General features: G+C 36.8%; 1 protein-coding gene across 7 annotated transcripts in view; it reads right to left on the bottom strand.

Moving 5' to 3' along the window:
- The window catches only part of LOC149533987 (truncated transcription factor CAULIFLOWER D-like), a 148,672-nt gene extending 132,947 nt beyond the window's left edge, over positions 1 to 15,725 (bottom strand). Inside the window, exons 1-2 of one of the 7 annotated variants that reach the window (XM_089805181.1) lie at positions 15,505 to 15,725; positions 14,708 to 14,905 (exon numbers count right to left, since the gene is read on the bottom strand). In XM_089805181.1, coding sequence (XP_089661307.1) covers positions 14,708 to 14,889 — 182 coding nt within the window. In that variant the 5' untranslated portion in view covers positions 14,890 to 14,905; positions 15,505 to 15,725. Of the gene's footprint in view, positions 1 to 14,707; positions 14,906 to 15,185; positions 15,354 to 15,431 lie in introns of those variants that run through there. The other 6 variants (XM_089805184.1, XM_089805178.1, XM_089805179.1 and 3 more) reach the window with 6 other exon arrangements.
- Between the last annotated feature and the right edge of the window lie 6,676 nt (positions 15,726 to 22,401).

The raw sequence follows: 22,401 nt of genomic DNA, 5'->3' as shown, positions 1-22,401 counted from the left end.
GATTCTTGACAGGGGAAGGTGGTGTACTTCAAATTTTCTTTTCACCTTTCCGCTTTGGAACATCTAAGATGGGAAAACCAAGTTCTATAAGTTTATCAAAAATAGGGTCTTGCCCACCCTGTTCCTTGGTACTTCTGAGAAACCGTGCTTGTTCCAAGACGCAAAGTCACTTTTATCTCTGAGTTGCTTGTCTCAATTGTCTTTCTGCTCTTCGGATGTCTCTCCTTTGAACAACTCGTTCTAAAGCTTTAGCTCTTCTTTCTTTCTCTTCCAATATTTGACTAGTGTTCCTATAATGTTCAGCATTCCTCCTATGTCTCCAAACAAATGTATTTAGGGATGAAATTGTATCTTCTTGATCGTCTTGAAAACTGAGATTAGGTTGGAGCACTAGGTAATGTTTTCATGAGGGAGTACCATTTTTCCTCATGACATAGGCTTTTTAGTCAAGTGACTATTCGTATTCCCCAGTGGAGTCGCCAAAAATCTATTGGTAAAGAGATTTGTTCTTTTGATTATGACCCTTTAATACCCAAGTTTGGAACAATATCTAGTTACAAACAGTTGAAAAGCCACTTACGGATAAACATGTTTTTCTCTGAATTGTTAGATACAACTACCTATGATAGATCTTCAGTGAATTATGTTTTGTTGCTAAAGCTAATTCGGGGTATGTTCTTGACCAGAGAGAACAGAAGAGGTAAAACCAAGTCAAACCTAAATAGAATCTAACTCAGGCAAAATGAAGATTTCTGAAGATTTGATTAAGTTCATGAACCCACACATATATGCATTCACAAGGCTTAACAACACTCCAACCAACATCCAACTTAGCTAATTCGAATTTAAACTACAATTAGTTAAGGGGAAAACACTTAAAGAGATTTCTCTCTCAAAAAACAATAACAATTCTTATCATATTTGTTCACTGTCTCAAAAGAGGGGAGTGAAACTATGTTCTTTTCTTGCTTCAATTCAAACAAAAGAGAAAACATAAACTAGAAATGACAGAAAATGGAACAAGAAATAATTGAAACAAAATACCATTAATTGTCTCTGCAACATCAAGTATCTCACACCAAAAATTTGCTGACCTTTCATTAATCTTTCAATTTCATACATATAGAGTTTCGAGATGACTGTTACAATAGAAGCTTAATCGGTTCATCTTTTGAAAATGACAAATGGCAAGATGCCAGTTTGTCGTATTACAAAAATTACAAAAGAAAACGAAAAGAGGGCATAACATAAATCATTTAGACTTCTTCCCCTTTTCTATTTTTGCTCTATATGCCTTAGCAGCAACTATAATTGGAATTAGCTCTTCATGGTTGGGCACATGTATGTTGGTGAATCTCAAGAGCCATTTTGAATGTTCTCTAGCCAACTCTTTCATAGCATTCAACTCATTTGGTAACTCTTCCGTGACCACATGTATACATCCGTTGAGTGTCTAGAGTTCTCCAACTCTGTTTTGACTACTGGAAGTCACTCCGGATAGATTATCCAAAAATGTAGAAAAGTTACCTTTCATTACATCTATTCCAATGAGAGCCTTTCCTTGACCACTAGTTTGTGAATCAATGTGTAGCCCTTTCATGAGTTCAAATCCTCTATCTTGAGTCTTCTTTTCTTTATCCTCTATTTCTTTGAGTCCCTTTTCGGCTACCCAGTTCATTTCTAGCTTGAACTGCATGCTTTGAAGCCACTCGAATAGAGGTTCATTTCCCTTCTTCTAGATCTTCACTTCAACTACTTCCTTTGGATGAAGGGAGATGCAATCATCACACTTTGCCCTTTCTCCAGCCAGAGTATTGTTATTTGATATGAGGTTATCCTTTTCTGTTTCCAATCTAAGGATAACATTACCGATTTGGTCTATGATAGAAACTCCTTCTGATTTGAGCTTCTCAATCCATTCTTTTCTGATCTGACCGAAGTGTCTATCTTCCTAAAGCTGGGAAATGAGGGCTTGCACTTTAGCTACAGTAGGATTCTTGGTCACTGATATACCATAAATAGTTGCCAATGGGGTGACCAGTTGGCTGATGAACTTGTTCAACTCTTCTATCTCGGCCTTCATCTTGATCTTTGACATCTTGAGACTTTCTAATTGTCCTTCTATTACTTCATTACTTGACCTCCACAAGCCAACCTTTGTAACGTGTTTGGCCTCTCCAAGATCAATTGAGTGCAAAGTGAAATCATCAACTGTCATGTCCTCAATTCTTCCTCCTTTGTTTGGCTTGGCTATTTCCATTGTGAAGTGCCCTATTTTTGGATCTTGCCCAAGTATGGACAAAGTCTTTTGCTTCTTAACTTTGGTTTGCGCAAATCCAGAACGAACTGCGAGAGAAACAATATCCTTGGTAGGGGCACCTTCATCTCTCTTTTTTCTCTTCCTTTCCAAAGTGTCCTCCAACCAAGAATTAGTACCTATTACCTTGGAGGCCGTCCCAAGTGATTCTATGCTAAATATCTTCTTTTTAGCTGGGGTCACCGCCATTGTAGTTGAGAAGAAAGGATTCTTCGGATCTTGGGAAATGAGCCTGGAAGAGCTTTGAATTTTCTCCACCCCTTGGGTTTTCCTTGTTGCCCCATCAGATTCAGTAGACTCACTGCTACTGGTCTTTCCATCCCCCAAATCTACTATTTGTATAGGGGAACCACTTGGCCTCAGAAGTGAAGCACTTACTGATGCAACAAGGCTATGATGAGGGGATGAAACTAGAGTGGTATAAGGAGAAGGAATTGGAGTAGTGTGAGGAGATGGAACTGGAGTGGCATGAGGGGATGGCACTGGAGTGGAAGCGCTATCCTTTGGTTTCTCCGTCTTCTTTTCTTCAACACCAATCTGGGTTCCAATAATTGGTAGAGAACCATCTTGACAAATCTGAGTTATTGAAACATTCTTTTCTGGAGGTTGATCACCTCCTCCTACAAGTTAAGTTGGTGCTTGAGTGGGTTTTGTTATCACACTGGGTGTGGCACTCTGAGAAGTGGGAGTAGCAGCTGTCGAAGAAGCTTGAGTGGTTATGCTCTTACTCCGACTCTTTTTATCCGTCCATTCAACCCATTTCCCAGTTCTCTTAATGATTCGAGCCATCATAAAATCAAAGTCTTCTTCTACATCCATGTAAGGCTTCAAACTGATAGGAGTGCTCCTTATCTTAGTTAAATGTGTTACTATACATATTTTTCCCATCATCCTCCAATACTTCAACATTGAGATCAAAACCATATGTCTTTACTTGTTCCACGATGAGCCTGGCGAAAGCACAATCTCGGCTCTCCAACTCATCCTTGCAATCTGCCCAGTAATCTTCTACAGTGTGTTAACCTCATAATGGTTTTTGACAATTGAGTGCCAACACACTTAAACATATTCCACATTGGATGCCGAGTACATCATGCATGCCAAGTGATCTTCATGTGCCGAGTGAAGATCAGATACCGAGCGAAGATCAAATTTCGAGCGAAGATCAGATTCTGAGTGAAGATTAGATACCGAGCGAAGATCAGATACCGAGCGAAGTATAAGTGCCGAGCAACACAAGTGCCGAGTGTTAACAGGTGCCGAGTGATATAGTTTTGTTAAAGTGCCGAGCTATCCAGGAAACAACATGTGTCGAGTATCAACAATACTTCAGGAGCCGAGTAACTCAGTAGATCAACATAAGAGTTTGAAATTGCACAAACTATGATGCAAACAGTTTTTACAACCCACATAAGGTAAATCTCCAAGGATTTAATGATGAGATCAAATCTTTTATTTTTCCTATGCAATTTTCATGCAGCCAATAAGAAAAATGATGAAGGCATGCAAACAATCAGCAAAAGATAAGTATTGGGTGGAAAATGAAGATTGAATGTGGATCGTAGATCCATACCTAACCCTAAATTCTCAAATGTCTTTATAAGGAAGATGAAATTTCATTGTAAAAGAGACGAGAGGTGTGAGAAGACATACAAGGGTTCGCAAGGAATTTTATTTTCAGAAGCGAGGATTATCAGATCACAAAAAGGAACCAGATCAGAGAAAGCAGAATAAGTACCTGCATTCAGCAATCAAGGATTGTAATCAGTCAGGTTTATTGTACCTAATACTCTCTAGCAATTGTATTAGAATGAAAATCCTATGGTGATAGGTTAGCTTAACAGCTATTTCGATAAATCCTTAATTAGGTGATTAAATCCTTTAACAAGGTAACACTTAATGATAAGTGTTTGAAATCCTCTAACCAGGTCACTATTGACACAGTGTAAAGCCTTTAACAGGGCAGGCCTTTAACAGGGCGGACCATTAGAAGTGGTTGAACAATATTGCTGCAGTAATTTTTGTGGGTATCATCCCCACCCCAGTTTTACCTTCTTATTCCTAGAGGGTTTCTGGGTTACCAAAATTCCAGTGTTATGAGTTATTAATGCATGTGTTTAGTTTCAAGTTTATTTGATGTATTTACATGCATGCAGTTTACTTTTAGTTAAAAGTTTTATTGGATAAAATGGGATACTTATGATTCACCCCCCCCCTCTCATAAGTACTCTTTCCATATTTGAATATTCCAACAATTGGTATCAGAGCTAATCCAAGTTCTCACAAGGAAAAGCCTAACAGCTTGGAGGAAAAGATCTAAAGATGGAAGCTTTCAAACTTGGAAAGATCATTGAAAATCAAGTGATAGATGTGCAACTTGCTTTGCATAGCTTGGAGGAATTCAGAAACAAATTGAGAAACTCATTAAAAAAAAGGAAGGATCTAGCCATAACTAAAAATGATATACACTACAAGGAGATTGATACCACCAACATATTTTCCAGTGGAGTCACTAAAGAGTTTGATGCAGCAATAGCAGAATTGATGGAGAAAAACAAAATTCAAGCAGATGAGATAAGATCTCTCAAGATGGAACATGAATCACATGCCATAATGATATGTGAAATTACCGAGCAAAAGAAAAAAGCAGTTGATGATAAGGTCATGATGAAAAATGACAAAAGAAATCTTGCAAATGGACTTGAAGAAAAATGTACTGAACTGACAAGGATCTCAAACATGCAGATGGATACACTTGCCCAAATGATGAACCTTCATCATGAACTCAATGTAAAAGATATTGAAATCTCTACTTTGAAGATGCAGAATGAAAAAATGCAGAATGAATTAAACAGAGAAAAAGAGGTAGCAGAGAATCTCAATAAATCAAGTGAAGCCATCAAGTATTTTGAACAGTTGCTGAAATCACCAAAATCTGCCCATGATACATCAGGACTAGGATACAATAGCACTGAAGTTGGAGAATCATCAAAAAGTGCTGAACAAAGAAGTGACAAAAGTAAGAATTCAAAACCCACTTGTCATTACTGTAATAAGAAGGGGCATACAACTAATGTGTGTAGGAGTAGAAGATTCAATCAATCAAACATACCCAAAAGTTTTTGTCACAAGTGCAACATGCAAGGACATATGACACAAAATTGCAAATCCAATGTCACAAGGACTCAGAGATTTGGTGGACATTGTTCTAATTGCAAAAAATATGGACATAGGGCATTTGAATGCAGATCAAAACCTATGTGGATATCAAATCATCTAGCAAAAACAGAAGGGAATGAAAGTCATTATCATTGGGATTACAACACCAGGTACAATTGTCACTATTGCCAAGAATATGGACATATACCACAGAACTGTATAAGAACACATTTCAAAAGGAACTATAAAAGATGGTTGAATCAAACTACATGCTTCAGTTGTTTGAAAATTGGTCATATCAGCAGAAACTGTCCTACAAGATCAAAAGCACCCAAGACTAAAGATAACAAAGGAAAACAAAAGATTGACAACGAAAAGATAAGAGGGCAAATGAATAAGACTTGGAAAAAGAAAGATGAGTGCAACACATCAAGTGGAGGGATCACTTCACCCAATGGGTTAAGTGATCACACTTCATCAAACTAAGCATGAGAAGAACATAGGAATGATATATAAAGCTATATCACACATCAGTCCCAAGACAAAGAAGCTAAGCAAGGTATAAATCCACATGAAACAAGATGTCAAGACAAAAACTAAATGTTGTTGCCGAGCTGTCTTTGGATGCCGAGTTAAAATAGATGCCGAGCTCCCAACAGCGACCGAGTTGATAACCAATGCCGAGTTAGATAATTTCAATGGAAGTCGAGTAAAGTGAAATATAGTGGAAGCTGAGTTAGGTTACAATTTCTTCAGAAGCTGAGTTCATAGTTGAGCATTTAATGCGATGAAATCAGGGTATATTATCGTGATTTTAATCAGTTTCTCTCATCACGATCAAGAAGCAAAGGAGAAGAAAGAGAGCTGAGCGACTTCATAGCAAGAATCTAGTGTTTCAAGTAGATTGCAACCTCATTTAACATGTTTTTCATTGATCTAAAGGTATTTTCATTTGTGCCGAGTTACGTAGTTTCATACCCATTTGTTGTATAAACCCTAGTTCGCAAAAATGGCGTCAAGTTCAAAGAAAACCCAGGAAAAAGAGTCATTTGAAGTTTAGTTAGTTTCAAATGAAGTCAAGCAACCTGATTTCCATCCTATTCCTGAAGTTGCCTACAAAAACGACCCAACCGGAGCTCTCTCCCACATTCCCCCAAAAGTTGTAATGGTTCAAGACGTGAGGAAATGTTACAATTGCAAGATAGGAGCCCTAGGAGATATGGAAATTAGACAAGCATATGATAAACTGTGTGTAGATGGAGTCTTGAAAGAAGAATTCAAAATCGTAGAAAGAAAGGGTTTGACCCGAGTTTTAAGTTTTCCCACCGTATTCAAAATTGAATGGATTAGACTTGTACTGAGTAGAATTCATGGAGGAAACTTATGGTTGGAAGATATGCCCATCAAATTGACAAAGGAAATTATACATAGAGTAACAGGGTACCCAACCCTAGATCGGCACAAAACCCTAAGAAGTGAATCAAAGGAGGTCATTGAAAGGAATACTGGTGCACAATGGAACAAAAGAGGAATGACAATTCATACCATACAGGATCCTCTAGTTGAATTTGCTGTTAGAGTCATTGCTCACAAATTCTATCAATCTAGTAGACTCAACAGTGTACCATGCATTGCAGTAGATATAGGTTACAAATTGGTGAAAAAGGATCATACTTATGATCTTGCAAAACTGCAATTGCAATAGATCAATGAAAACTTAGCTGCTATAAGAAGAACAAAAGGCAGTCAATGCAAATTTGGAGCAATCCTAGTTTGCATATTCTTTTATGTACAAAATGAATTTCCTTCTTTTGGTAAAGTAGCATGGAGAAATGATAGAACCATCATTGCACAAATTAATGAATATATAGAGCAAATGGGAGAAAATTTTGATACCTTGATGACAAGCTATTTTGAGGATTTCAAGAAATCCATGAAGCAAAGATCAAGGATACTAGCTTCCTTAGTGGAAAAACATACTAATGACATATGTTTCTTAGTTGACATAGATTTTACTTATATTCAAGATGTAATACCAAGGCTAAGATGGCTAAGGCCATTCGGATACGAAATCAATATTGATGAGGCATCTGCAACAATAACTGCATTATTGGCAGAAGAAGCAGATAAAAGAGCACCACATTTTGGCACTTATGATGTGGTGAGATCAAAGATAAACATGGAATTAAAAACTGCTTCTACATTGAAGAAGAAAGACAAATTAATAAAGAAAATTAAAAAGAAGTTTGGCAAAGAAATTGAGGCTGAGGCAGAAGAAGAAGAAGATGATAGTGATGATGAAGATGAGCAAAAACAAGGGCCAATGGAACTAACTCAAGGTCTTGGAGAAGACAAGGAGGAAGGTGCAAAGGAAGAAGAAGCCAAGGAAGCACCAACTGAAGCCAAGCCAAAGAAGAGAAAGGCAACAGAACAGCCTTCAGCCAAGCCCAGATCAAAGAAAGTTGCCACGCCATCACCACAAAAGCCAACAACACGAGCATCAACAAGGGCCTTCACTCAAAAGGCTAAAGAGGAAGTTACCAAGAAGAAACAAATCAAGGAAACACAGGAAGAGCCGAGGAAAAGAAGAAGGTATGTGGCTCAACCTGACATTGATGAAGAAGATCAATCAGAAAAGGTAAGCAATTCATCAGTTGATATCTTATGTAAAAAGATTGCAAGTGGTGACTTGAATAATTTAAATAAAGTTGATTTTAGTAAATTTAATAAAGAAGAACAAAATAAAATAGAAGAAACAGTGTATGGAATGATGGCACAGTTCAAGTACACTCCACTTGAACTAGATGGTCAATTGCCAAAAGAGCTGTCAAAAATTGTAGAAGACAGATGGCATTTTTGTTTGAAAATGGAGAAGGAGATGAGGGAATCAACCCTAGCCAGTGTATTGCCAGATTTGACTAGAGAACAAGTTAGCAAAGCAGTCAAAAGGCATAATAACAGGTTTACACCTAAGTACAGGGCATTCTTCATACTTCAAAACAGAATGGAAGAGATTGTTCAAAGAACAATGAAGTCATGGAAGAATTTGTACAAAAAGATTGAAGATTTTCTTGAGGAAGAATACAAGGAAGAAGTTGCTATATCAATAGAGGAGAGGAGAAAAAGGAAAGAAGAAGAAGAAAAGAGAAGAGAAGAAGAGAGGAAAGAAGAAGAAGAAAAGAAAAGAGAAGAAGAAAAGAAAGATGGAGAGGAGGAAGAGACAGAAAAATAGGACAAAATGGCAACAGTTGAGCAAGAGCAGCAACCAGATCAAAGTGTGCAAGACACACAATTGCCACCTCCTAGCCCTCCACAAGCATCCATCTCACCTGCAGACACTGTGACGATTACTGATGTTCCTGATACTTCTGGTCAGAATATCAATCCATTAACTGCAGAAGATCTGAAAAGAATTCTTGACCAATCTACACAACAAGCAATATTGTGTACAGATCCAGTATTGGTAAGTATAGATGAGTTACATAAACTAGTAGAAAATATAGTCAAAGATAAGGTGAATTCACAAGAACCACCTTCTATCACAACTACTAGTAATCAATTCCAAATACCAACAAGCATAATTGATGCTGCAAGACAAAGGCAAAGTGCAGCTGTAGAAAAAGGAAAAGAACAAACAGGACAGACTATTACATTTGATCCTACGACACAAACACAAGGTGCACTTCCACAGATTACAATAATTGATCATGGTAGACAGAAGGAGGAGGAAATAGTAAAAACCCCTAAAGAACAGGAGGCAATACAAACATTAATAAATTTGCCTACCTTGGGAACTCCTTCACACCAACCATTGCAAATTTCTGTACCACCATCCAATACTACCAGAGTTGCAAGGGTACTTCACTATGGAGACCCTGAATTAGATGAGGAGATAGTCATACCGAGCTATGACTCAAAATCAATAACCATTGATCAAATCAATGAGGTGCAGGATGCACTCAATAGAAGGAAAAGACAAGAAATACTCAGGAAGGAGTATAAACATAAGCAAACACTTTATGAGATAAAGGACATCTTTATGGATGCCTTCAGTTTGCAATCACCGGATGAGTCAAAGCATATCACAGAGCAACTAACAGATATTGTTGACCAGGTGACAAATGAAGACCTAGAAACCAATGCAAAACTTATGGAATGGTCAGAAAGAAAATTTCAGGGGAAAGTGAATGAGAAAATATCAAGACAAATTACACTTTCACAAGTTGAATTGGCAAAGCTTATTGATAAAGTGAAGAAGGTACTTGAGAATATATTCTCACTGTACAAAAAGTTGTGTGATTTTTCATACTTCACACAAGAAACAAGCCAAAAGATACTAAGCTTGGAAAGAAATTTAAACATTTCAAGCATGCAACTACCAAATGATCCAGCTCAAAGTGAGAAGCATTTTGCTCAATCGCTTCACACTCATAAAGAAATAGCTATCTTAACAACAGATGAGGCTAATATCAAGGCCAAATTAATACAGATCCAGTCCTCCATTACCCCACATTTAGAGATACTCCATAAAGAACAAGTCTATGCTGAAACTGTTCTCAAGAAACACTCAAATCTTTCTACATTAGATGGACTTATTCATCTTGCTGCCGAGACTGCTATCCAGCACAAGTCATTGGAAATTGCTTTGAACAATTGGGATGCAGCTCTCAGAATGATTATGGAGGTAAATAGCACATTTTTGGCTAAATATGGTCTTAACCCTTGAACATAATGAAAAAATACAAAGGAGGAGCTTGTTATACAGATAAGGCACAATCAACTCAAGGGGAGTTACAAAATTTTTTGAGGTATATATTGTAAGATTGTAAGTTACAAATTTTGATCAAGTTTTCTTCAAAATCTGTACATACCAATCAGATTAGTAAATATAATTATAAGGTCAGTTAAGTGTTTTTGTCACTCATGTCAAAGGGGGAGATTGTTAACCTCATAATGGTTTTTGACAATTGAGTGCCAACACACTTAAACATATTCCACATTGGATGCCGAGTACATCATGCATGCCGAGTGATCTTCATGTGCCGAGTGAAGATCAGATACCGAGTGAAGATTAGATACCGAGTGAAGATCAGATACCGAGCGAAATATAAGTGCCGAGCAACACAAGTGCCGAGTGTTAACAGGTGCCGAGTGATACAGTTTTGTTAAAGTGCCGGGCTATTCAGGAGACAACATGTGCCAAGTATCAGCAATACTTCAAGAGCTGAGTAACTCAGTAGATCAGCATAAGAGTTTGAAATTGCACAAACTATGATGCAAACAGTTTTTACAGCCGACATAAGGTAAATCTCCAAGGATTTAATGACGAGATCGAATATTTTATTTTTCCTATGCAATTTTCATGCAGCCAATAAGAAAAATGATGAAGGCATGCAACCAATCAGCAAAAGATAAGTATTGAGTGGAAAATGAAGATTGAATGTGGATCGTAGATCCATACCTAACCCTAAATTCTCAAATGTCTTTATAAGAAAAATAAAATTTCATTGTAAAGGAGACGAGAGGTGTGAGAAGACATACAAGGGTTCGCAAGGAATTTTATTTTCAAAAGCGAGGATTATCAGATCACAAAAAGGATCCAGATCAGAAAAAGCAGAACAAGTACCTGTATTCAGCAATCAAGGATTGTAATCAGTCAGGTTTATTGTACCTAATACTCTCTAGCAATTGTATTAGAATAAAAATCCTATGGTGATAGGTTAGCTTAACAGCTATTTCGATAAATCCTTAATTAGGTGATTAAATCCTTTAACAGGGTAACACTTCATGATAAGTGTTTGAAATCCTCTAACCAGGTCACTATTGACACAGTGTAAAGCCTTTACCAGGGCAGACCATCAGAAGTGGTTGAACAATATTGTTGCAGTAATTTTTGTGGGTATCATCCCCACCCCAGTTTTACCTTCTTATTCCTGGAGGGTTTCTGGGTTACCAAAATTCCAGTGTTATGAGTTATTGATGCATGTGTTTAGTTTCAAGTTTATTTGATGTATTTACATGCATGCAGTTTACTTTTAGTTAAAAGTTTTATTGGATAAAATGGGATACTTATGATTCACCCCCCCCTCTCATAAGTACTCTTTCCATATTTGAATATTCCAACACAGTGGTAACATGTTTGATCACACTCCCAATTTGTAACACATCCCTTGCATATCCATTAGGATCGAACATAGGTCTGATGACCTCATATGCTTCCAATTTGTATTTCATCTCAAAGGCCTTGAGCATGTTCTCCACATCAGATTGAGACTCACAACTATAAGCCCCAACCTTCATAGGGAATTCATACCCCTTCTTCTTCAGGCTTCTGCTTAGCACATTCACTTGGACCACCCGCCTCATGATCTCTATCAACACAATCATGTCGCTCGGGTATCTAGGTAGCTTCAAAGGGAATCCATCAAAAGATGCAAGACGCAAATAGGAAAAGGTTGAGAACTGGATAAAATAATTCCCAAATTGACTAATGGCCGCCATCGCTTCTGGGCTGAATCTCCTTTCTGAGCATCCTTGGAGTTCCCTGCAAATTCTCATTGTAAACGTGTCATTAATTCTGACATATTCTACATAACTGTTTTGTAATTGCAAGCATGGGTAGAACTCATAGCATTTTACATCATTAGGAAAATTTTCTAATCTCGACAAACCCGGCCATAATTGAAGAGATGCTAACATGTAAATCAGAAATGAAGACATGTAAAATGTGTTGTAAAATTTTGTGGCGCTAAGGGCTCTGGACAGATGCTCACTAACCTCAGAGGCCCAATCAACATAATGTGTATCTGAACAGATAATCTGTACCAAAAAGAAATATTATTCAACAAAATTAAGTGCTTCTACCTCACCTTTCAATCTATGTAGGAGAACCAAAATGTCAACGATCTCGGGCTTGAGATTAGTGTCGAAAAGAGTCTTAGGGACCTTACTCTTAGTGCCCCACGACTTTTGGAACCAAGACCTCATAATTTCTTTTCTCCACACCATTTTCTTCAAGGAGAACTTAGACATTGCCCCTCCTACTGTCAATTCTAAGAATTCTTCTCGTTCTGGGACTCTGAGGCAATTCATAACAGTTTGCCTATCAATCGAGATTAGCACAGTATGATCAAGCAACAAAATGGGAAGGCGATTTCTGTTTTTCCGTCCATTCTTTTAATTTCACTTTACCCTTTAAGTCAATATGCCTCTTAGTTTCAGAAAATCACAAAAGGGCTGCGAAAGTCGAAGAGGGGCTCACTTACTTGTTTTTCTCTTTCACTAATGCCTGTATCAGAAAATTGACTTCATGGGTCGAAAACCCGCTGTGGAGAAGCTGCTTTAGAGTTTTCTGCTAGAGGTGATTTTGAGCACTATGATGAATTCTGAATGCTTCCCGAGGCAAAAGACTGTAATGGAGATATGACTTATCCATAGAACAACTTACTTGCTTCTTGCTTTAGCCTGCAAGCCTCATTTGTTAGTCTCTGCAGGAAATCACCTTCAAGGGTAGAAACTCGCTGCAGAGAACGCGATACTCCATTCTCCACAAGCTTCATTCTTTCTCATGAAAAACATGACAAGCCATAAACAAGTTCATTACTGAAGATCACTTTGTGAATTGTAAGAATCTCCATCAGATTAGGTCGTAGACGACCCACAAACTCATGGCATAGAGGGAAACTTGCCTGGCCACGTGATGCAAAGGAAAGGAAGAATGGATAATCCGATGGAGAAACTTTGTACCTAAGAAAGATTAAAACTAGACCCAGAGACACAGACTTAACCAAGACATAACATTCCCTACTTTGCATCATGGATTCGGGATGAAAAGTGGGGCAACAAGGTGATTGATAATAACATTAATATTAAAAATATAATCTTAAGCAAATAAATTAGATTATTAATAAATTTTAATTTGAATAACATAATATTTACTAAACTCTTTTGAATAGATTAATAAATATTATTCATTTAAATCAGTTTATCAAATATGAAAAAAACTATTTTTTGTAAATATGTAACTTTATTGTACTTTTTTAATATAAGGAAGGGACTATTCATAAAAATAAAAATAAAATATTTTAAAAAATTCCATCGAAAATCATGTTTAACAAATATTCTATCGATTAAATAAATTATAAAAAAAAAATAATAATATTTAAATAAAAAACTAAACTAATATAAAAAATAAATTAAAATAATTTAAAAACTAAAACCTAAATCAATTTTAAAAAATCAAAAGTTAAGTAAATAGAGATACAACATGAATGTGAAGCTCACAAGTAATTATTTTTCAAATAAATAGGAAAAGAAAAATAATAGTTAAAAGTAAAGATTTAAAATATAATCTTATGTGAACAAATTAGATTATTAATAATTTTCAATTTAAATAACATAATATTTAATAAAATATTTTAAATAGATTAATAAATATTATTTATTTAAATTCAATTTATCAAAATTATTATGAAAAATTAATAAGAAAAATAAAATAAAATGAAAAAATAGCAATGTCTTTAACAAATATATATTCCATTTACTAAATAAATTATGGAAACTAAAAAGCAATATTTAAAGAAAAAGCTAAACTAAACTTCATTATTTTTCGTATTACAAATATTTTCAACAAACAATTTTTTAATCTTTTGTTGTTTTAATCTTGAAAATAAATTCTAAAAAAATATGTATTCTTCTTTCTAGATTTCTTTATTTTGTAAATGTTTATATTAAGAGTTCTATAATTTTAAAAATATCAAATTTTTAGATCAATAAAATGATTTTTATTTTAAAATAAATTGTAAAATATAAACAATAACTCTTCTTATAAAATACATTGTCATTTTATAATTATAGTTTTGTATGAAATATTATTTTGAAAAATTTAAAATTGAGATCTTTATGCTCAAAGAGTGCACCTTTAAAGAAAATATTTTTAAAAAATTAAATTTATAATTATTAATACATAAATTTTAAGATAAATAAAAACAGAATCACTTAAAGAAAATATTATTAATTTTTTTTTTTGAAAACAAAGTATTCACACCAAAACAATTTAAATACAAAAAGAATAATTTTAAAAGTTGAATAACTACTAGATACACTTTTGTTGCATAACATAAAACTAGCTTTCTGTTAACACTCTTAAAAATTAAACAAAATTTGTGAAAACCAACTCCAAAACTGTAGATTTTTTCCTAAATAAATAAAATCAGGACGAGAAAATGGTACCTGGTATTGGAGTACTCGAAGAGCTTCCCTGATGCAGAAAAAACGATGAGCGCGATCTCCGCGTCGCAGAGAATAGAAAGCTCCTTCGCCTTTTTTATCAAACCCTTCCTCCGCTTCGAGAAACTTACATGCCTCGCTGCGGCTTTCTCTATTTTCTTTAGTTCTATTCTTTCTCTGCCCATTGTAAACCTCAAATACCTGCAAAGAGATTTTTCAAATTATACAAATATTTGCAAAAGAACGCCTTAAATGCTTTATCTGTGAAGTGTTTCTTTGAAATTACAACAAATATTTGCAAAGATCTTTTGAAATTACACACTTTCAAATAACTTTTAAAATTATGCTAATATTTTTCAATGAAATTCTTGAATTATACAAATATTTGCTAAGAGCTTTTGAAATTACAAAAATATTTACAGAGAGCTTTAGAAATCGCACAATTATTTCCAAAACAAGCAAAACACAACGATTCTCTTACTGAAATTCAGGAAAATCAAGAAAATGTTGATACCGGCGACTGAGCCGAGCTCTGCCTATGGCCTCAAACCTTTCAAATGCAGCCTTAGGTATTCAATCAAAGATAAGATAAGATGCTATTTTCGGTATCTTCTAGAGATCTTTTACAATTATACAAATAGTTTCGAAGATCTTTTGAAATTATACAAATATTTTCGAAGAACATTTAAAATACACAAATATTTGAAGAGAGCTTTCAAAATCGTACAAACATTTGCGAAACAAGCTGATCTTAGCGATTACCCTAGAAAAATACAGGCGGTCTCGCAATGACCTCAAACCTTTCAAATGCAGCGTTCCGTATGCAAAGATAAGATAAGATGCTATTTTCGGTAGCTTCTGTCTATTCCGCATGAGGGTAGAATACGCAAAATAGAATTCCGGATTTGCCTGAATTTGCCGCAATTTCCTTTCGGAGATGTTGTGCGGCAAGATGAAAAGCCATTTTGAGCTCTCCAAATACAGAATCGAGAGCAAGTCGTCCGGATCGAATCTTCACCATCCACGTTTGGCATTGTACACTTTCCATTAATGGCCGAGAAGAGAATATGCCGGGGAGGTTGTATCTGTCAAGGGTTGTTGTCGGTGTACCCTATAAGTCAAGTTCCTTCATAGTTAAGTTCCTTCATAATTAATGGCCGCGCAAAATCGCAGTTGATAAAACTCTACGGCTGTGTTATCTCTCACCAGTCACAGTCAGTCAGTGTTCCATCACACTACAAGCGGCTGTATGCAATGAATCTGAGCGCTTCCAGTGACCGGAAGACCACAAAATATATATTGCTTCAAGTGGTCCCAGGAACTTATTACGTGTTTAACTGATGTCGGCAGGGGCTACTTTCCAAAAAGATCAAAAGATAATTATTGCTATTTACCTTTTTGGGGTTGTTAAATACAAGTGTACGGATGCCTGAAATTTGATAATATATGGAAATTGTTTTATATTTATCATGAAAAGAATATAAAATTAAAAAATTATTATTAAGCCAATAGGTAAAGTTCTCATTTATGTTTTGTATTCTAAATTAGTATTAATAAATAATTAGTGTAAGTTTTTAAAAATGCAATAAAGTATTTAGAAATTGATTTCTATAAAAAAATAATATTAAATTTAAAAACAATTAGTAATTTTATAGAAAGAGAGAGTAAAGAAAGAGAAATTTGCAAGTGTACTATCATACAATTTCGTTGGTTCACAATAAATTTCTATGGGTGTTAGGGGGCAACCTAGGAACTTCAAGAATCCGATGTGTAGTTAATTGGTGGGATGGGAAATTATGTAGTAAAACTATAAAATTTGTTGAAGATACTACTAACAACAGAGTAGAATTGGAGGCTTTAGTGGAAGTGTGGAACGACTTCTATTGTTTTTGAAATATTTGATAGCAACAAAAAAAGAACGGGGGTTTGACCCCAAGTAACAAATAGTCTGAACAATCAGCCGGAGGTAACCTCCCAATTGTCTATCCTATGCCATCTTTAAACTTCAAAAAACAAAATATGTCCACAACATGATTAACAATACTATCATACCTTAGACTAATATCCATAAAAGACTGTAAAATGTACCAGCAGCTCCTATACAAAATGGTGCTCTTAATCAACATAATCTTAAAAGCTAAGACCCCATGGGGTATCAAGTTCAAAGTACTAAGCATAAAAAAATTACACATACAAAACACCAGAATCAAGGCTAATTGCTCTCTTCTTGCCCTTGCTTATCCTCCTCCTTTTCCTCAGCAACATCCTTGATCAGATCCTCCCCCTCTCCCTTAACCGGTTTCTGTAGGAAGGTCTTTAGCTAGTCCTCCACCAGAAAGCCATAGATGTATCGATTATTCTTAGTACCTTTGCCCAAATCCTTCTCCTCTTTCTTAGCCTACAGGAAATATAAGGTTGTGGCCACGAAGTGCATGACCTTGGTGGAAAACTCCACCAATGTTTCAAATCGTTGGTAGATACTAGTTTGATTATCAACAAGGTCTTTTATAGAATGTTCTAGGCTTTCCAATTTGACCTTACTATGGTTGTGCTTCCCTTTCTTCCTAGTGTCTTTGTTGAGTTCTTTCCTAAGGGAAGTGATGTCTTCCCCCCCCCCACACTTCTAGTCGAGGTAGCCTCTAGGGTGTCAAAGATATGGGAAGGGCTGAGAGGGCTAGGGATAGATTGAGGTAATCTATTCTTTCTCGCGGGTTTGACATCACCGTTGGAAGACTCAGAGGTGGAATTTTTTTTTTGGTGGGGGAGGGGGGGACTTGAATTTATCTAACTGGAGGTGCTTATTGGTTCTCCTGGTGCTTTGTGTCCCCTTCTTAGTATCTAAACCCTTCTTAGTATCCAAGTCCAACTTGATGAGGCTGATTTTGGCTTCTGGGTCCATTTTGACTTCCAGGCCATGGGTTTTCTTTAAATTCTTATGGCTAGGCCAAGGTCCAAGGTCCAAGGAGACTTCGGGGGTCATCGAGGCCAAAGAGTTAACCAAAAGAGGTGGGTTTTGGGCTAGGTGTTGAAAATACAACTTGTTCATAAGCCCCTAGTGGATAATGTAGAATTTTTTACCCTCCTCATGTTTCCTCCTGGCTTTAAAAATAGAACCTTCCAGCGAATGCATAGCATATGGTGTCCCAAAGCTTAAGGAGGGCTTCTCGTGAAATTCCATCTACACATTCGCGTTGGTTCCTCCTTGAGTTTGAAAAATTTCCACAAACTAGGCTCCTCATTAACCTTAGCATGCCTTCACCATTTCTATCCTTCCATAGTGAAATCTATAGTCCTCACAATGGTTTCCTCAGAGATTTCAAATTCCATACCATTGACAGTCACCTTTCTTTCCTTCCAAGTTTGGAAGAAATGGACCGAGACAATCTCATTATGCTTCCCTATTCCCTCCATATACAGTAAGAGGCTGCCTTCCTACAAGTAGACCATCACTACCTCATTGCTACGGATGCCCTTCTCCACACAAATTGGTTCTATGCAATCATGAACACCCATGTCTTCACCCAAGTCAACAACCAAATCTTTAGACGACATAGCCTCTTTGCAAGTATGAAATGTATAATGAGAAGCCTGAATGATAAAAATGACAAGGTATTGCATAGTTACCATAATTCTAAAAAGTTTCTCGAAAGACAAAAATCCATCCTCTGTGGCACATGTGAGCGGTCTCTTTCCCTCCGTAAACGACCGATGCCAGTTGTAGTTAGTGTGGGAATACAATAAGTTGTTATTATGATTATTAGTAGGTTGTTTTCTATATCTTGCCAAATCCCCCCTCTACGTCCTTTTACAATAGTAATCAGTGTTCACAACAACTAAAACATTATTGCACATCCTCATACTATCTTTTCAAACAAGCCCTTTATGGATCATCTTTTCCTCACGTCCTTGTGGAAAAAAGACAGCTTGCCACCTATTTTGATTCATCATGTGACATTTTTAAAAGTATGCTCACTTTCCATCACCACTTGCATTGATGATCCAACAACATTCTGACGTCCTCCCATTCCATCAAATCCCTAACACCATGGCCAAATTTGGCCAGCTCATCTGCCACGCCATTCCCTTCCCAATATATGTGTGCCACTTGGATGTCATGGTAATCTTCCAACAATGTTTAGATTTCCTCGATTATGAGTTTAATCGACCAGTTACTCTGTCTTGCTCCCTTAGTATCCTTAATGATAAGCATAAAATCCCCCTCAATGGCAAGCTTATCAATCCCTTGAGCTCTCGCAACTCTCAACCCCCACAAGAGCGCCATAGCTTCTACTTCATTATTGGAGCCTCCTCCATAGTTACCAGCATAGGTGACCACCATATTTCCTGTACTATACTGGGGAATACCTCCTACTATGGTGCTTCCCATCATGGCTGAATTGTCAAGATTTAGTTTGAACCAAGATGGAGGGGGAGGGAACCATGTCGTCTTCTTCCTAGCTAGGACTTTAGAATTGTCAAATTGTGCCATGATTGATTCAACATTCCACGACAAAGCCCATTTCAAGTCTAGACCACCCAGGAGATTCGAGGGAGGGGGGTTTCCAACACTAGATCCCGTTGCATTCTTTTATGAGCCTAATAACCTGTTAGGCCACCCCCACATTGGTATTGGCTTGTTCCTTGAAGATTCTATTGTTCCTTTCCTTCTAGATATGCCAAGTAACATATGGAGGGATAATCGACCATAAGTTTTTGAGATAAGGATGCACCGTCGGCCCGTTCCAATGAATAAAGTATTTCAATTCATTCTCCATACACTATTTGACCTCCCATAGGGAAAGAACTTCCCTTCAAACAACTATGGCAAAGAGGTAGTAGATAAGCAAGTGTGAAATAAATTCCACATCTTGAAGACATAAAATACAATAGTTAGTGAGTTGGCACCCTCTACATTGTAGGTTATCAATGGTGAGGATCGATCCATGCAAAGTTTCCCACGAGAAAAAGTTATCTTTGGTAGGATCCAAGGGTGCTAGGCTTTTTTCCAATCAGCCTAGGAAACCATCTCCCCCATGGAGCATAGATAAGTAGAATTAACTATAAACTCTCCCAAGGGTGTGATTTTCCACACCAAGTAGTCCTCAATCGGATCGAGGGGGATCCTATAGGTACGAAAAAGGTCCTGTAGCTCCCAAGTGATTCCCAAATCAACGGGCTCAAGGTTTTGGATAGTGACCCATTGTCTTTTAGGGGTGATGAAGTTTTGAATCTGAGGGCCATACAATCTCGTACACTCTTCCTACAGAGGTAGGAACTTATTGTGCATGAGAGGACTATCATGAATCCATTGATCCTCCCATAAATCAATAGAATTACTATTCCCTATAATCCAATGGCACCCCTTTTTCAAGATCTTTCTAGTATTAACCATATTGTTCTAGTTCTTGAAGCCCTGAGGGAGATCACATGCCCAAGGGAATTGGTGAGGAGACAATCCCTCAAGGTATTTAGCTTTAATTATGTTGCACCAGTTTACCTTAAGAGCTCACCAAATTCAAGCCAATTTTGGTTAATAGGGCCTTGTTCAAGTTTCTTGTTCCTCTCAAATTCAAACCACCAAGAGCTTTTGGTTGATAGACTTTCTTTTAGCTAACTAAATTCATTCTTGACTTCTCTTCAGTTCCAAACCATAAGAAGTTCCGTTGGATTTTATCAATAATGTCTCTGAACTTGCCCAAGATTTTGAAAATGGATAGGAAATACACTGGGATGCCTTGCAGGGAGGCAGAGATAAGTTGGAGTTTCCCAACATTACTCAAGATTTTCCCTTTCTAGTTCACTAACCTTTTTTGGAAGGATTCAACCAGGCCATTCCAAAACTAGTTGGGAACTTCCTTAATTATGAGTGGTAGGCCAAGATAAGTATCTGGGAGGGATGCCCCCTGGCAGCCAAGAATAATTGTCAACTTATCTCTCAAGTTGGCAATGGTGTTGAAGAAAAAGGCTTTTCTTTTCTAGGTAATTTATGTATTGACCAGAGACTAGCACATATTGATTCAGGGTGACTTTTTATTCTCTAGCTTGATGGATGGAGGAGATCTTGAATAAGAAGGTGTCATACAAAAACTGATGTATGATTTGTGGGGGGCACTGAGAGGCTGGTTTAACATCCTTGATTTTGTTAGAGTTAGTCAAAGACACTAAATTTCTTCTTCGCACTTCCGCTACAGTAATAAAAAGGTAGGGAGACAGGGGCTCACCTTGGAAAAGACCTTGGGAGGATGACAAAAAATTGCCAAGAGCTCTATTGGTGATCACCGTGAAAGTAGCAGAGGTAATAGCATTTTTTATAATACTATTAACCTTCTCATTAAAGCCAAGTTTGGCAAGAATAGCAAAGAGGAATTCACACCTAAACTTATCATAAGCTTTGGAGATATCTAGTTTAAGAGCCATACTTGGGTTCTTAGACCTTTCCATAGAGTGTATCACCTCATGGGTGGTTATAACTACATCAAGAATCTACCTCCTAGGCATGAAGCCACTCTAAAAGGGGCCAATAAATTTTTCTAGGAGAGGCTTGATGTGATTCACTATAACCTTAGCAATAACCTTGTAAATTGTGTTACAAAGGCTAATGGGTCTGAAGTCTTCCAGTCTCCAAGGGTCCTCTATCTTAGGAATGAGAACAATGAAGGTTTGGTTGAGTTCCTTCAGCAACGTTCCCATTCTGAGAAAGTCATGAGCAAGATGGATAACATCATACTTAACAATGTTCAAAAATTCCTGGAAGAGAGCAAGAGGAAAACCATCTGGACCAAGAGCTTTATATTGATCCATACTGAAAATAACCTTTCTAACTTCCTCTTCTTCAACCTTGCATGTCATCTTCTCATTCATTTGACTATCAATCACCAGTTGAAACAACCTCAAAATATCATTTTTTATGTTGCGGTTAACCCAGGCTGTCAGGGGGTTTTACATTTCTTGGAAATAGAAATTGACTTTATCCTCTATCTATTCCATTTTAGTGACTTTGTGGTCATTATCATCCATCAAGCTATTCATAGTGTTTCTCTTTTTTCATCTCGAGGCTGATCTATAAAAAAAGTCATGTTTTTGTCTCCCTCCTTCAACCTTTGTATCCTAGATCTTTGTTTTTAGAAAACTTCCTCCCTATTTAGAAGGGTTCTCCATTCATCTCTACACTCTCTCCTCCTGTTGTTGCTCAATGTACAAGTTGTTTTGGGCAAGTTGCATCTGGAGGGCTTCCAACTTTTTCTCTGTAACCTTCTTTTCCTCGGATAAAATCCCAAACGAGGATTTTCTCCAATATTTCACCTCCTTTCTGATTCTGTCAAGCTTTCTAGGAACACAGAACATGGCAGTGCCTTCTACTAGATCCTTCCACCACTCTGCAATACAATGCCTGAATTCAATGTGTGAGTGCCACATGATCTCATACCTAAAAGGCCTTCACCTAGTAGCTTTTTGAGTCTAAGAGAGAAGTATCATCAAACGATTTGAGATAGTCCTTGGAAAAACCTTTAGGGAGGTTTCCTAGAGAATGTCCCATCTTGAAGAGATTATTGCCTTGTCAAGCCTAACTTGAATCAAAATTTTCCCCATTCTATTATTAGACCAGGTAAAAATAGAGCCTTGTAGTTCAATATCAATTATATTGTTTCTTCTCAAAAAATCCTCTAGTCTCCCTAATTTCTTAGAAGGGTACAACG

This window comes from Cupressus sempervirens, chromosome 10, assembly GCF_028749045.1.
Source record: "Cupressus sempervirens isolate cs-2001-9-10 chromosome 10, ASM2874904v1, whole genome shotgun sequence".
In the NCBI taxonomy this organism is placed as follows: domain Eukaryota; kingdom Viridiplantae; phylum Streptophyta; class Pinopsida; order Cupressales; family Cupressaceae; genus Cupressus; species Cupressus sempervirens.
Note: the sequence above shows the minus strand (reverse complement) of the source record. Positions and strands in the feature narration are given on the sequence as shown.